The sequence below is a fragment of the Dasypus novemcinctus genome, chromosome 7, assembly GCF_030445035.2.
Source record: "Dasypus novemcinctus isolate mDasNov1 chromosome 7, mDasNov1.1.hap2, whole genome shotgun sequence".
Lineage (NCBI taxonomy): Eukaryota > Metazoa > Chordata > Mammalia > Cingulata > Dasypodidae > Dasypus > Dasypus novemcinctus.
Genome location: NC_080679.1, coordinates 133,225,733 through 133,238,936, shown reverse-complemented (window position 1 = coordinate 133,238,936; position 13,204 = coordinate 133,225,733). Strand labels below are relative to the sequence as shown.

The following is a 13,204-nucleotide window of genomic DNA, read 5'->3' as shown; positions in this document are numbered from 1 at the left end:
GGACTTTCCAAGCAGGAACACCCGGCTGGTGCCCTCTGCACCTCCTTCAAAAACATCAAAGCGGCGTTCGCGCAGCTGCGCGGCCACGGCGCAGAGCGCGGCAGCCAGCAGGGGCCCGTCCCTCTCACCGCGCCTGCCGAGGAGGCTGCGCCTGGACCCGCAGGGGGAGCGGGGGACGTCCCTGTGATGGCCCGGGCCCCGTGCACCTGAGCTGTGTCCTCCGCATTCCGTGGTCAGCGCCCTGGCAAAGGGGCCCTGGCATCCCCGCCAGTGGCCATCAAGGAGCGGGACAAGTGCTGCGCACGGAGCTGCGCCATGGCCGCTCTGGGTTCCAGAAGGGGAAGGAAGCAGCTTTCTCAAGTACAGATGGGTGAGCTGAGGTCAGACCAGCGCACAACGTGGCTTGCTCCTCAAGCGCTGGGGTGCCTGGCAGGGAGTGGGGTGAGGGGGTGCAGCGAGGGAGCGGTTCCCCCAGGAAGCAGCCGGCAGGGCAGCCTGCAGGGCAGCCTGCAGACCCGGACTTATGAGCAGGTCCAAGTTAACTTGGAGCCTGGAAGTTGGCGTGATGTGCGGGGACCCGCCCGCAGGGGCCACGCTGAGTGTTGGCTTTGGGTGACAGCACTGGAGGGCAAAGGTTTCTGCTCGGGCGGAAAGATGGGGTTGTGTGGAGGGCCCGTTCCCTCCCAGATCTGGGGTGGAGGACAGGGCCCTGGGCCTGGGTGAGGGACCTCAGCCTCGGGCTGCTGGGACCGGGGGCAGAGAGCCCGGGAGCAGAAGTGTGATGCCGAGAACCGACAGCAGGAGGTGCTTCCAAAGGGATCCACACGGCTGCGTGGACGCTGCCCTGGCCTCCCTCAGTGGCCGCCGAGCCGCAGCCCTTTGCTGCTGGACACCGGGGGTGGGGTGGGGTCCCTGCCCCACCCAGCGGGCAGTGTTAGGGTCTCTGCACCAGGCGGCTCGCCTCCCCATGCTTTCTCTGATCAATACGCCATGGGTTATATGAACAATGAATGAATTCAGCCAAGTAACTCAAGCCAGTGATAGAGAAACAGTGAAAATACCATCCATGTGCTCAGAAAACATTCATTGAGCACCGGCAGACTGTGGGCCCGGGTCTGAGGCTTGGGGCCCTGGAGGGAGGTGGACGCACGGGGCCTGTGGGCCGCAGAGGCTGGGATTTCGCCTCAGTGCTGCCAAGCGCTGCGAGAAGGGGCCGGAAGCACTGCGTGGAGCAGGGGCCGCCCTGGCCTGGTTTCCTGGAGAAAAGAGGCGCAGAGCTGAGATCCAGCGTTGCGCAGGCATTACCCAGCTGCCGGAGACAGGGATGAAAAGAGCCGTGAGGCACAGGGCATGACTGGAGAATGAGAGATGGCCAGCGGAGCCAGAGTGCAGGCTAGTTCTAGAGGCACGAAGGCTGAGACGGGCAGTCACGAAGGTGATATGAGCAGGGATTGCTTACTAAGCACCAGGCATTGTCCGAAGGCCTTTGTACACACTGATGATCTCTCATGCCGACCTCGAGAAGTAGGTACCATCGCCATCCCCATTTACTGGTGAGGAAACTGAGGTGAGAGAAGAAACCATCCACGCCCACAGCTTACTGTCAGCAGAGCTGCGGCTTTCTTGTCCCCTATTCTGCATCCGTGACTTTACTACTGCAGGAAATTCTTGCCCAGGAAGATGAAGTTGTAAATAACTTCATGGTTTGTTTTCAGAATGCCCTGAAAAATCCCATTATCTGAACAATAGACCACTTTGACTTTCTCTCCAAAGGGTGAACAATTCCTTCTAAGACAGAGAGATTGCTTGACTGGGCTCATCGAAGGGCTGTGTTTTCTTCAAGGACTTGTTTTACAACTCCTTCTTGTTGGATCCACCAATCCTAAACTATTACAACACAGATTTTGCGTGGATAGATCTATCTTGAACCGGACCACCCAAACCTCGTAAATAATCCAGCTTTGCCTTTCCCCTCCTGAGGCCAGTCTGTAGAGCTGTGCCCCTCCCCTCTCCCATGCAGTAAACAATACGCTTGGTTTTGCTGGAGTGGCAGTGGATTCTGGCCGTCTCTTTGGGGAGTCAGCCGTCAGCAGAGGCTGAGTAACTTGTTCCAGGTCACGTGGCCGGTGAGTGAGGGAGCCAGGATGTGCTCCTTATACTGTAGCTCCAGCATCTGTGCTCATAAGTGCTGCACCTGCCAGCGCATCAGAATCAGGAGGAGCTTGTAGTCCCTGTGTCCCTGGTGCGACCATGCGCCTCACCCCTGCCTGACCCTCTCTGGGATGGGCAGCCAGCCTCTTGGAGGCAGCTGTACAGCTGCTGGGAGCCGTCGTTCAAGGCGTGTGGCACAGCAGAAGGAACGGGGTTCTGGATTGGGACAGATCCAGCTCGTTTATTGACCAGCTGTGTGACTTTGAGCAAGTGACCCAACCTCTCTGAACTTTGGGTCTCCCAGGTGCACAGTAAGGATGTTGGCTCAAGGCCTGGCACACGGCAGGTGGTTAAATAAGTTTACTGCTGCTTGCTTACATGGACTTGCTATCTGCTTCTCTGATCGATCCCCTCCCCACCCCTCACTACTCAACTCGCTGTTTCAACAAGCATGGACTGGTCCCCAGAAGTCGGAAAGTTCTAGAATTTTAACCGAATCTCTCCTCCCTGAGCTCTTTCATCCCTTTGACTTTGGTCCTCAGGTTAGTGCAGCTGGAGCAGTAAACCCCAGAGAGAGCCACTGCCTTGGCCCTTTCGGGTCTGGAGTTCTCTGCTTCTGTAACTTGCAGGTGGAAACACCCTCGTTCTTGAAGATGGGCTCATGGCACCGTGAAAGGAGCACTGGACAAGGAGTCTGGAGACCCAGGGGCCTTGCCCCGGTTGCTACACAGCCGCTGTGTGCCTGCCCTCTCTGCCCATCGGTTTCTTCTTTTGGGAATTGAGGAAACGGCCTTCAGCTTGGTCTCTGAGGGACACGCTCCCCAGCCACATACATCTCCAGGTCCTGTCCCTTGCCCAGGTAGGCGGGGATTTGCCGGATCCCACTGTGGCCAAGACACAAGCAGACCAGGGAAGGGGCCCGAGGAAGCAGGCAGAGCTGGAGGAGAAGGGCCGGGAGGCATGCATGTGGTCCTAGGAGGCCGAGGTGAACCAGGCTGGAGCACCGGGGAGAAGCGGGCAATGACGGCCTCTCCTGCCCGTCCAGCTGCTCCGCCCGGCAGGCGTGCCTCTTCTGGCAGGAGCCTGGCGTACATGCAGAGGGTGGGTCCTGCTTCCAGGAGGGTCGGATGGTATCACAGTCGCCAAGGCATTTTGATTAAGACTGTGCTCCCAGTTCCACCCCCAAACTGCAGACATGAACGAAAGCCATCTGAATTCCCAGGGCAGCGAAAAATGCTGGTCCTTAACGCCAAACAAATGAGGAAGTGTTTCCCCGTTTAAATGTCCCTTTTGTCAAGCAGCCGAGGTCTTAGAGCGCCGCTATCAGTTAGCACAGAATAACGCAAATGCCCTTGGCCCTTACAGGAGGGTCTTCTCTCTCTGTGTCTCTAAGACTGGTCTCCTTTCTGCTAAGCGTGTTTCCTCCAGCGGCCTCTGTGTCTTTTTGGTAGCTCCTCTTCCGTTCCCTACAGACAGCAGTTCCACCACGAGGTCAGGGTGTAGAGGAAAGCTTGTACAAGGTGCTTGGAGCTGTCTGAGCCTGGGTTCAAATCTTAGCTCACAAAGTAGCTGGGGGGAGGGGAGGCTCTCTGAGCCTTGTTCTGAGCCGTGTCAGAATCTGGGGGTGCATGCCTGCGCTCCACATCTCTGTACCAGCGGATGGGGGCAACGCGGGGCTGACATCCATCTTGTGGGGAAAGGTCTTCCTTATGGGGTTATTTTGAGGATCCCAGGTGATTTCTAGAATGCCAGCACAATCTCTGGCCGTGGAAGTTTCTCAGCAAATGGAAGATTAAAAAGGAGAAGTGGGTGCTGGCTTTGGCAGCACAGACACTAAAATTGGAACAATACAGAGAAGATGATCACGTCCCCTGGGCAAGAATGAATGCAAATGCGTGCAGGGTTCCATATTTTTAGGCAAGGAGTTAATAATAGGGTGGTATATGGGAATCCTGCATTTTATACGTGTTTGTTCTGTAAACCCACGACTTCTCTAATTATAGAAAAAGAGCTCGGACAAACTTAGAAAAAAGTGGGAGGGAAACAATGCAAGGAAAGATGAGGAATTAGGACACCTTGTGCTTTTTAATCCTGGGTATAGAAAGAGTCTGAGAGAAGAACCATAGAATTACAGTGTTTTCATGTACTTCTTGTCTTTTTATATTGATTTGTCTTACTGTGCAAATTACAAATACTCAAAATGAAGAGCCTAGTTCTTACATTTCCTTGGGGCTTCTCTTGATGACTTATGTTAGTTTTCTTCAAAGTGGGTACATTTTATCTCCAATTGCTGATTCCCCCTTTACTAGTCTCTGAAGATATATGGCTCCAGAACTGAATTAACTGCTTCCAAATATATTTTAAAAGAGGTTTCAATGAAAGCAAGCCATTTAATTTTCCTGTCCTAAATGATCTGCATTGCTATGCTAAGCCCACGTTTAAGGAAGTCACCATTAAGAGAGTAGATTTCAATGTTAAAACTAGATGTACCTAAAATGCATTCATTATATAATTATTTACGGGGGGATGGTATTACATTTTTATTTTTATTTTATTTTTATTTTTTTTAAAGATTTATTTTTATTTATTTAATTCCCCTCCCCTCCCCCGGTTGTCTGTTTTCTGTGTCTATTTGCTGCGTCTTGTTTCTTTGTCCGCTTCTGTTGTCGTCAGTGGCACGGGAAGTGTGGGCGGCGCCATTCCTCAGCAGGCTGCTCCCTCCTTCACGCTGGGCGGCTTTCCTCATGGGTGCACTCCTTGCACGTGGGGCTCCCCTATGCGGGGGACACCCCTGCGTGGCAGGGCACTCCTTGCACGCATCAGCACTGTGCATGGGCCAGCTCCACACGGGTCAAGGAGGCCCGGGGCTTGAACCGCGGACCTCCCATGTGGTAGACGGACGCCCTAACCACTGGGCCAAGTCTGTTTCCCGGTATTATTTTTAACTGAGAATAAGGGACATGGAAAAATTGGTTCAGAAGAGCAATGGACATGCTCAGGGGGAATTTTCCGTTGCAGACCAGGCCATGGCAGAGGAGAGAGAACATACAGGACTGGGCCACACTACTGAATAAAAATGACTGCCCGCAGAGGCCGTCAGTGAGAGCCGCGGGTGTGGGACCGCGGGGTGGCGTGTAAGCGGGTAGAGCTTCACCTCAATTCCCAGGTTCCAGGTCTACTTTTCAACTTTCAGTCCATGGAAAACTCTGGAAAGCTCTTTGGAAAGTTGAAAAGCCTGAGTTAGTAACGACCGCCCCGAGCCTCCATCTACCTGGCAGAAGAGGATGACAATGTGTGCTTCATAGTGTTACAGTCAAATGAGAAGAAGTGGCACTTTCCTGGCATGTGCTAGAAGTTAGAAGAGGCTCGGAGGCTTCCATCCTGCACAGCAGTGCCTCTGGCATCTGCAAGGACAAACACACAAACCCATACGTCCAGGATTTATATCTAGGATTTTTTTACTGTAAGCGTCAGAAAACAGTTGCTCCGGTAATGACCGAAATCCAAATTTAAATATAAATAGGAAAACAATGTCACCACCCCAAAACCCTGGCCTTTTCCTTTCTCAGGGGCGTGGTGGGAAGGGTCTGTGCCCAGGAAATCCCTGACAGCCTGCTTTTAAGAAGGACTGAGCCCTTTCCCTACGGCCTTGGAAAGAGTTGTGCTTTCTGGGAACACCTTGCATCCATTTACTCCTCCCAAACTTTGGGAAACAGGGAGGGTCATATTCTTGTTAAAGCCCATTTTTCACACGAGAAGACTGACATGGAAATAATCTGTGCAAAACACACAGACATTGTGTGGTGGAACTGAGCAGAAATGGGCAGGTTGGGTAGAAGTTGGCATCAGAGCCGGCGGTAGTGGGCACTTGAGCTGGCAGAAGTGGGTGCCCGAGTTGGGTGGAAATGGGCACCTGAGCTGGTGGAAGCGGGTATCTGAACTGGGTGGAGTGCGCTTCTCAGCTCCCAGTGCATGGAGACGAGCCAGCCCGCAGGCACGTAACGTGGGTGTCACCCCAGAATTGTCCGTTCCCCACTGCTCCTCCACATCCTCTCCCCGTGGGCTCAGACCCACCACTGCACAGCCCTCTTCACTCCCTCTCCCCCTCCCTCCGTGCCCACTGCATCCAGGAGATTCTCCTCCTTGGATTCACCGCTGCTGCTCGCTTTGGGCTCACCCAAGCCTTGGGAGCCTCTGACCACCTGTTCACGTATTCCCCCCTCCACCATGCTGCTTGGAGCTTCCTGAACTTATCAAGCTCTCTCACGCCCCTGCGCCGCTGCAGCGCTGAGCCTTCAATAGAAACCAGCCCTTTCCTGGCTCTCCCGCGTGCGGAAGACGCCCCTCAGAGAAGCCTCCTGAACGCCCAGGCTGGGGACACGCCCTGCGCCCTGGAGCCCGTGCCCCCTGCCCTTCCCCAGCCGTGGCTCTCCCTGCTCCAAGGCCATTTCGCCTGTGCTGTCGTTCGTAAGCTGCTTAGGGAGATACCATGAATCCACTGGCTTTAACAGCAGGATTTAGGGGAGCCGACGTGGCTCCGTGGTTGAGCTCTGGATTCCTACGCATGAGATCCTGGGTTCAGCCCCTGGCCCCTGAAAAACAAAGCCCAAAACAATGGGATTTTATTACTTTATAAGCTGTGAAAATGTCCAGATCAAGGCATCATCAACCATCAGGGTGATGCTTTCTTCCCAAAGACCGGCTGCCGGCCACCCTGGACTCCTGTCGCATAGGGCCGCGTCTGCTCGCCTCTCCCTTTCCTTCCAGGTTTTGTTGCTTCCAGCTTCTTGCTCCCGAGGCTTTTCCTTCTCTTGGTCTGAAATTCTTTCTTTTATAAAGGACTCTAGTAAGAGGATTAAGAGTCCCCCCCCCCTCCGCAAATGAGGTGGGCCACACCTTAAGATCCTTTTCACCAAAGATCCCACAGGAATGGGTTAACCGTCAGAGCACACGTTTTGGGGTACACTCAACTCCAGACCATCACAGTCTGTTTGCATTTGCCTCTTGGGCTGGGAGGGAGAACAATTTCTCCCAGGGCTGGTATGGCCGAGGTCAGCCTCCTTCCAGCCCAAGCTGCCGGCTCCAAGCAGGACGCTCCTGTAGGCTTAAGGAGACAAGAGGTTTTGGGGTCTGGGCCGTGGGCCCCTGTGGGTCTGCGGTGGACTGAAGGAGGGGAAGTGAACCAAACCTGTAGGTTGGACCTACAGCGCCAGCAAGTGCTGGCCGGGAAACAGCCCAGCGAACACCAGGGGCAGCGTGCATTGACCTGGTTGGACCACGGCCTCCCCATCCCCCATGTACAGGTGGGGAAACTGAGGTCCAGCAGGCGTCCAGAGCCTTAGGGTCAGAGCTAGGACTCCAGACCAGGCCCCGGGTTCTCCATCTACATCTCTGACCTTCAACTCCCTTCATTTCAGCCTCTAGACGCTGGTGGAGAGAGAGCGCCCAGGACGAGGCAAAAGTCCCTTCCACGGGCAGCGCCAGGGAAACTCTGTTTTCTAGCACCATCAGTGACTCCCTGGGGACCTGGGTGTCCCCAGGGTGGACATCCAGGCCAGGAAGTTGGGGGGGGGACTTGCCATCGCTCTGATTGGAGCCAGTTTTCGGATACTCTTCCGCAAGCCCTGCTCCTGCGGGGGCCTTTGCCTGGGTTCTCACCTCCCCTGTGCTCCCTTCAGAGGCAGGACACCTGTGCGGGACCCTCGAGGGAGCTGGGCGCGCCTGCCCTGCCTCTTGCCTTGGGACTAGCCGAGGCTGGGGGCACCTGCCGGGCCCGCGCTGCTGGGACCAGATCAGGAGACACGGACATTCTGGGGAGAGCAGGAGACGTCGGGAGGCCAGACTCAGCCAGTGATGGGGGGCGCTGAGCCCCAGAAGACGGGGAGCCGGGGGTGGGGGGTGGGGAGTGGGGTGGGGCTGCATCCTGGCGTGCTGCCCGGGGGACACACCTCCGTCCAGCAGGAAGGAGCGGGCACAGTCAAATGAGAATAATCGAGGATGCTTTAATAAAGAGACTATCTACACAGGGGCGGGCGTAGGGGTGGTGCAGCCTCCCGGGCCCTCAGACCTTCGGAGCTCTTCCCGCCTAGAGTCCTGGAATCCAGAGACCTGAAAGCGTGTCCTGTAGGAAAGGCAGCCGTGGCCCATTAGAAGGAGACGGCTGCGCCCTGGGCCTAAGGAAAGGGCACAGTGGGGGGCGGCTCCTCCGTTCTTCCGAGTCCTCCGATCCCGTTGCTCTCCTGCGGGCGAAAGGCCATGGGCACCGCCTGTCCAGCTCGCGGGACAGCCCAGGGTGGAGGGCAGGTCTGCAGGGGCCACGACGGCCAAGTCAGGGGCGCCCACGCGCCGGGACGGGAGGCCCCGAGCTCCACTGCCTCTGTGGCCTCGGCCCCGGATGGGCCTGGTCCCCCTTGGGGTGGGGAGGCGGGGGGTGGAGGGACCCCCGCTCTGCTGGGGCGCTGGACCTCGGGGAGGCAGCCAGAGCTCGGGCCTCCAGGACCTGCTGCCCTCAGGCGCCCCGGAAGCAGACCCAGGCTCCCCCACCTCGGGGGGCTTCCATTCTCACGGGGCCCTGTACCTTTTCTTCTGGCGGGATCTTCTTCTTGCGCCAGAAAAAGTAATAATACCTGGGCCAGGAAACAGGATGGACGTGGGGTCAGTGGGGAGCAGGTCTGGCCCCGGCCGGGGGCCCCGGGGCTGGGAGACGGCACTCACCCACCTCCAGCCACGGCTGCCAGGCACAGGAAAGCCGCGGTGCCGACGAGCCAGGTGACGACTCCGGGCTTCCAGGCTGGGGGGCGAGAGCGGGGTCCGGGGTTGGGAGGGCAGACAGGGCCGTCGGCCCAGAGAGAGGGCCACACACTCATCTCTCCATCCTTCCATTTGGGCACTTGTTTGCTTATTTGCAAGCGCCCATTGAGCACCCACTGTGTGCCAAGCCCAGGGCCAGGTGCAGTCCTCTACAGGGCTGGGTGCAGTCCTCTACAGAAGAGGAGACACGGCCTCTGCTCTCCAGGAGGGGCAAGCAGACAATTAGGCTGCAGCGTCCCGCGACTCGTGCTGGGACACAGCTAGGGAAGGAACAGGAGGAGGGGCGACAGGTCTCTGTGGGGGTGGTTGAGGAGGGCCGCTTAGGAAACAAGACTCTGGGATGGACTTAGAAAGATGTAGAGGGTTCTGGTCACCCGACGGCCAGAGGGAAGAGGTGGGAAGAGGGGGGCTGCGGAGGTGACCAGGGGCTGCTCGTGTATGGGCCTCCTGAGGAGGGTGGACTTCAGCTGGGGGCAGCAGGGAGCCACTGACGGTTATAAACAGGGGGTGCATGGGTGGGTTTGCTCCTGGAGAAGGCGTGGTTGCAGGGTGAGAGGCAACCAGAAGGAGCAGGGAGGCCAGTTAGGAGAGGCCACCAGCATCCAGATGAGAAGGGAGAAAGCCTGCACAAGAGCGGTGGAAGCCAGAATGAGGACACGGGAGCACTTTTAGGAACGCTGTAACGAGACTTGGCGATCGCATGCGTTGAGTCAAGGGGAGGGAGGCCCCTGGCTCAGGCGATGGAGGGCTGGAGGGGGGCCATTTGCTGGGGGTATCTGAAGGAAGAGCAGGTTGGGGGTGTGTGTGGGGACGAGTTGGGGTGTGCTTCTGGGCATTCTGATTCTGAGCACCCAATAATAGACCCCCGGGGGCCATGCCCTCGATGTGCGTGTGTGTCTGTGGTTGTGAAGCTGGACAAGTAAAAAAATCCTGAAATCCTGAGAGCTTGCCTTCCCCCAGGGTGGGAACAAAGAGCAGGGAGAGTTCGGAACCAGAGAGAAGAAAGGCAATGCCGAAGGAAACGAGGGGGTCGGAGAGGGAGGCCACTGACCTGGGCAGAGGGTAGGGTCGTGGCAGGAGAGGTGGTGCTGCCTGCAGCTGATACAGTTGGTGACCTTCATCTGGAAGTGCAGCTCTACGAAGGCGGGATGGGCGGGGGGGCCTTAGAGGGAGCCGGGTGCCCCTCCTCCCTGGCCCCGACCCCTGCCCGGAGATACTCACCACAGGATTTGTTGCAGGCTGCCCGGGAGGGTGAGAGGGTAGAGAGACTCAGCTGCTGGGGAGGCAGACAGAGCTGGGAGCGCTGGGAGCAGGGAGAGGAGCTGGGGAAGGCGTGGAGGGAGGAGAAGGCAGGGATGGGGTTCTGGGAGGGAGGGGCCCAGGGCAGGCCAGAGGAGATTCCAGCGAGGGGTGGGTGCCTGGACCCCTGGGATCAGGAGGGTGGCTGGCAGAGGAGGCCAGCCCCAACTCCTACCCTTCTCCTTTAGCTCCTTGGATAACTTGTTCAGTCTGTCCAGAAAGACCTTCTTGCTGTTGTCGACCTCAAGCAAGAGCGGTGCTTTATCTGGGAGGAGGTAAGACGGAAAGGGCTCTGTCATTATCGTTTCCCTTTCATAAGTGACATCGGTTACATAACTTGCTCCAGATTGGGCGTTTCTAAAAACACAGAAACTCTGGAAGGCCCGCAGACGCTTGCTCTGTCCATCTCCCAGCACCTCCCGACCCCCGGTCCAAAGGCCCCTCTGGGAATGCCTCGCAGGGCTGAGCTTCGCCAACCGACCCCCCCGCGACCCAAGGCTCTCACTTCCTCACCGTCCCGTAAGGTCATGATGACTTCGTCTATGTGCTTGAAGAACCTGGCCATCTCTTCTTCCAGGTGGTCCCGAGCTGAGGGCGGGGACCCCATGAGGCCGCCGGGGTCCCAGCCCAGGGAATGAGGCCACCCCCGCCTATGGCCCCTGGCCAGGCCTCACCGAGATACCAGGGTGCGGTGTGGAGGTGCTGCTCCAGGAAGAGGGCGTGGAGGCTTTGGGAGAGCTCCACGGGGGGCCCCGGGGTGCCCCAGAGCACCTGCAGGTCGTAGTCCATCAGGGCAGGCAGCGCCTCCCAGCACTGGAGGCAGTTCTTCGCGCCGGCGGCGGGCAGCAGGCAACACAGCACGAGAAGCAGCATCTTCTGGGCCCTTCCCGCTGGCCTCCCGCCCTGCCTGGTGGTTCTCCTCGGAATGCTGGTGCCTTGTCCCCGCATTCTTTTTGCAGAACAGAAGTAAATTCCAAAAGGGAGTCAGCCGTGATGTCACCGCAGGAACCCAGGCTTGGGCAGGGGAAAGCCAAGTCAGGGCCTTGGCAGCCTTCCCTGGGAGAGGGAGCGGCGGCTGCTCGCCGGGGCGGGTTGTCCTGAGGGTTAGAGAGCGGCCCCGTGGGCCTGCTGGTCCTCAGCCAGCACCGCTACGTTTTGCTGGCACGGGACAGTTCCTCAGGACGGGAATCTGGGAGGCTGGGAAGGGTCAGCTGAAGAACTTGAATCTCTGCACGCTTTTCCTTATAGAAGGGGTCAGATAGGTGAAAAGCTTCTGGAAAATACATTTTTCTTAGGGTGGTAACCCTTCAGCTCTCTTGCGGCTGGCCGAAGTCAGAGGGGCTGGGCCTCTCCTCCCATCCCAGAGGGTGTCGACGGGGCTCCAGGCAGCAGTCCGTGGAATTCCCAAGATGACTCAGAGGAGCCTAAGCCCACCGCACTGAAGAGGGCCCCAGGAGGCCAGCAGTCCAGCGGTTTGGCTTTCCCTGAGCAAAGAAAGGCCTGGAAGAGTGGGCGGTCAAGGTCAGCTCCTGGGAGGGGTGGGCTCCTTTTCTGCCTTCCTTTGGTTTCCTTTACCCTCTTCTGCTTTCCTTCCTCCCTCAAACTGGACTTAGTGAGCTCTAAGACTTGGGTTTGGTTTTGAGGGCGACCTCATCAGAGTGTTCTTGCGTGCTTTGGTTCTAGACCATCAGGAAACCCAAGCTTGGGTATCTAGTTTTCTATGAGATGTTTTTGAACTGGGTAGAATTTTTCTCTGAGGTTTGGGGCTAAAACCCGAAAGTATGCTTGTGTCCTTTTCTTCAGTTTATGCTTTTCCTTTGGGGAAATTGTGAGAAAGGCAAGAGTAGGGTGTGACTTTTTCCCTGGTCCATTATCATTTCAATTGACCCCACAACCTTAGCATCTATTGGCTAAAGTATTATCAACCCTTTGCAGTGGCATTTAAACATAGAATCCCAAAGACTATAGGCTGGGGAAGCCTTTGAAATCTAACCCCTGCCTGTTGTTGGTAGCTCTTTTCTGTTAGCTTTCGAGTCTCTACCATGTGCCCTGATTGCTCCATTTATTTTGAATTCATTTGTATTCTGGGGGGATGTAAGTTAGGAACTGAAATAATGGCAGCCCTTTCCTTTCTCAATATGCCTAGGTGTCAGACACTTCTTCCTAGGCTGAGACAACACCCAGCCTGTCCCAGCCATCTGGGCTCTCCGACGCCACAGGAGGGCTGTGTTTGAAGACAGGAATCAAGTGTTCCTTCTGCGGTCAAACATCTCTCCAGGCTGAGTTCCTTTAGATGCCCACCTTGGAATGTGGTTTCATGCAGCCCCCACCTGCTGGTTGCTTGCCTCTCAAACCATCCCTCCCCGTCTTTGGCAGAGACAGAATTTGCCACTGGATGACCTTTCTGTGTTTGCAAGTTTGCGAGTGAGACCCTCCTACTTCCTCTTTCAGTACAGACTTCCCCTTGCATCACGTTTTCCACTGCTACAACAACACCTGATCACCAACTTAGAGGTTTACAGCAATCCTTTTTTATCTCATGATGTCCACCTGTCAGAAGCTCGGGCACAGCTTCTGGGGTCTCCACGCAGGGTCTCACAGGATGAAACCATGGCATTGGCTGGCCTGGGTTCCTTTCTCACGCTTGGGGAAATTAGGTTTCTTGCCGTTGTAGGACGGGGGCTCCTGTTCCCTTGCTGGCTGTGCTGAGGGCTGCTCTCAGCAACCCTCAGGTCCCTGTCCTGGGCCCCTCTCAGGTCTTCAGTCTCTTCTTTCAGGAAGGGCCAGGTCCCTTGTATCAGGCCCAGGGTGATCTCCCTTTTCATGAACTCAGTGTAGACTGGTTGGGACTTTATATACACCTGCAAAATCTTCTCACCTTTGTGATACAAGGTAACCTAGTCATGGGAGTGACATCCATCATAGTCACACTCAAGGGGAGAGA

General features: G+C 56.6%; 1 protein-coding gene and 1 non-coding gene across 3 annotated transcripts; one reads left to right on the top strand and one right to left on the bottom strand.

The window, feature by feature from the left end:
* The first annotated feature begins 3,960 nt into the window (after positions 1 to 3,960).
* Positions 3,961 to 4,066, top strand: LOC111764327 (U6 spliceosomal RNA). Its single transcript, XR_002796963.1, has one exon. It is a non-coding gene; the product is annotated as a U6 spliceosomal RNA (small nuclear RNA).
* Positions 4,067 to 8,133: 4,067 nt separating this feature from the next.
* TEX51 (testis expressed 51) lies at positions 8,134 to 11,145 on the bottom strand. 2 transcript variants are annotated; one of them, XM_023588978.2, is made up of 8 exons: positions 10,935 to 11,145; positions 10,774 to 10,848; positions 10,436 to 10,525; positions 10,183 to 10,200; positions 10,013 to 10,096; positions 8,866 to 8,941; positions 8,729 to 8,777; positions 8,134 to 8,390 (listed from the first exon to the last, which is right to left on the bottom strand). In XM_023588978.2, the coding sequence occupies exons 1-8, from the start codon at positions 11,131 to 11,133 to the stop codon at positions 8,325 to 8,327; spliced, it is 657 nt and encodes a 218-aa protein (XP_023444746.1). In that variant the 5' UTR covers positions 11,134 to 11,145; the 3' UTR covers positions 8,134 to 8,324. The 2 variants fall into 2 exon arrangements, with proteins under 2 accessions (XP_023444746.1, XP_058157258.1); XM_058301275.1 differs by having other exon boundaries at positions 8,870 to 8,941.
* Positions 11,146 to 13,204: the final 2,059 nt, after the last annotated feature.

Excerpts from the sequence above, each read along its gene's own strand:
- TEX51 (XM_058301275.1), bottom strand. The coding sequence starts at position 11,133 with ATGCTGCTTCTCGTGCTGTGTTGCCTGCTGCCCGCCGCCGGCGCGAAG. Across the intron at positions 10,526-10,773 it reads CATCATGACCTTACGGGACG|ATAAAGCACCGCTCTTGCTT; the intron begins GTGAGGAAGTGA and ends ACCTCCTCCCAG. Across the intron at positions 8,942-10,012 it reads CGACCCTACCCTCTGCCCAG|CCTGGAAGCCCGGAGTCGTC; the intron begins GTCAGTGGCCTC and ends CTCGCCCCCCAG.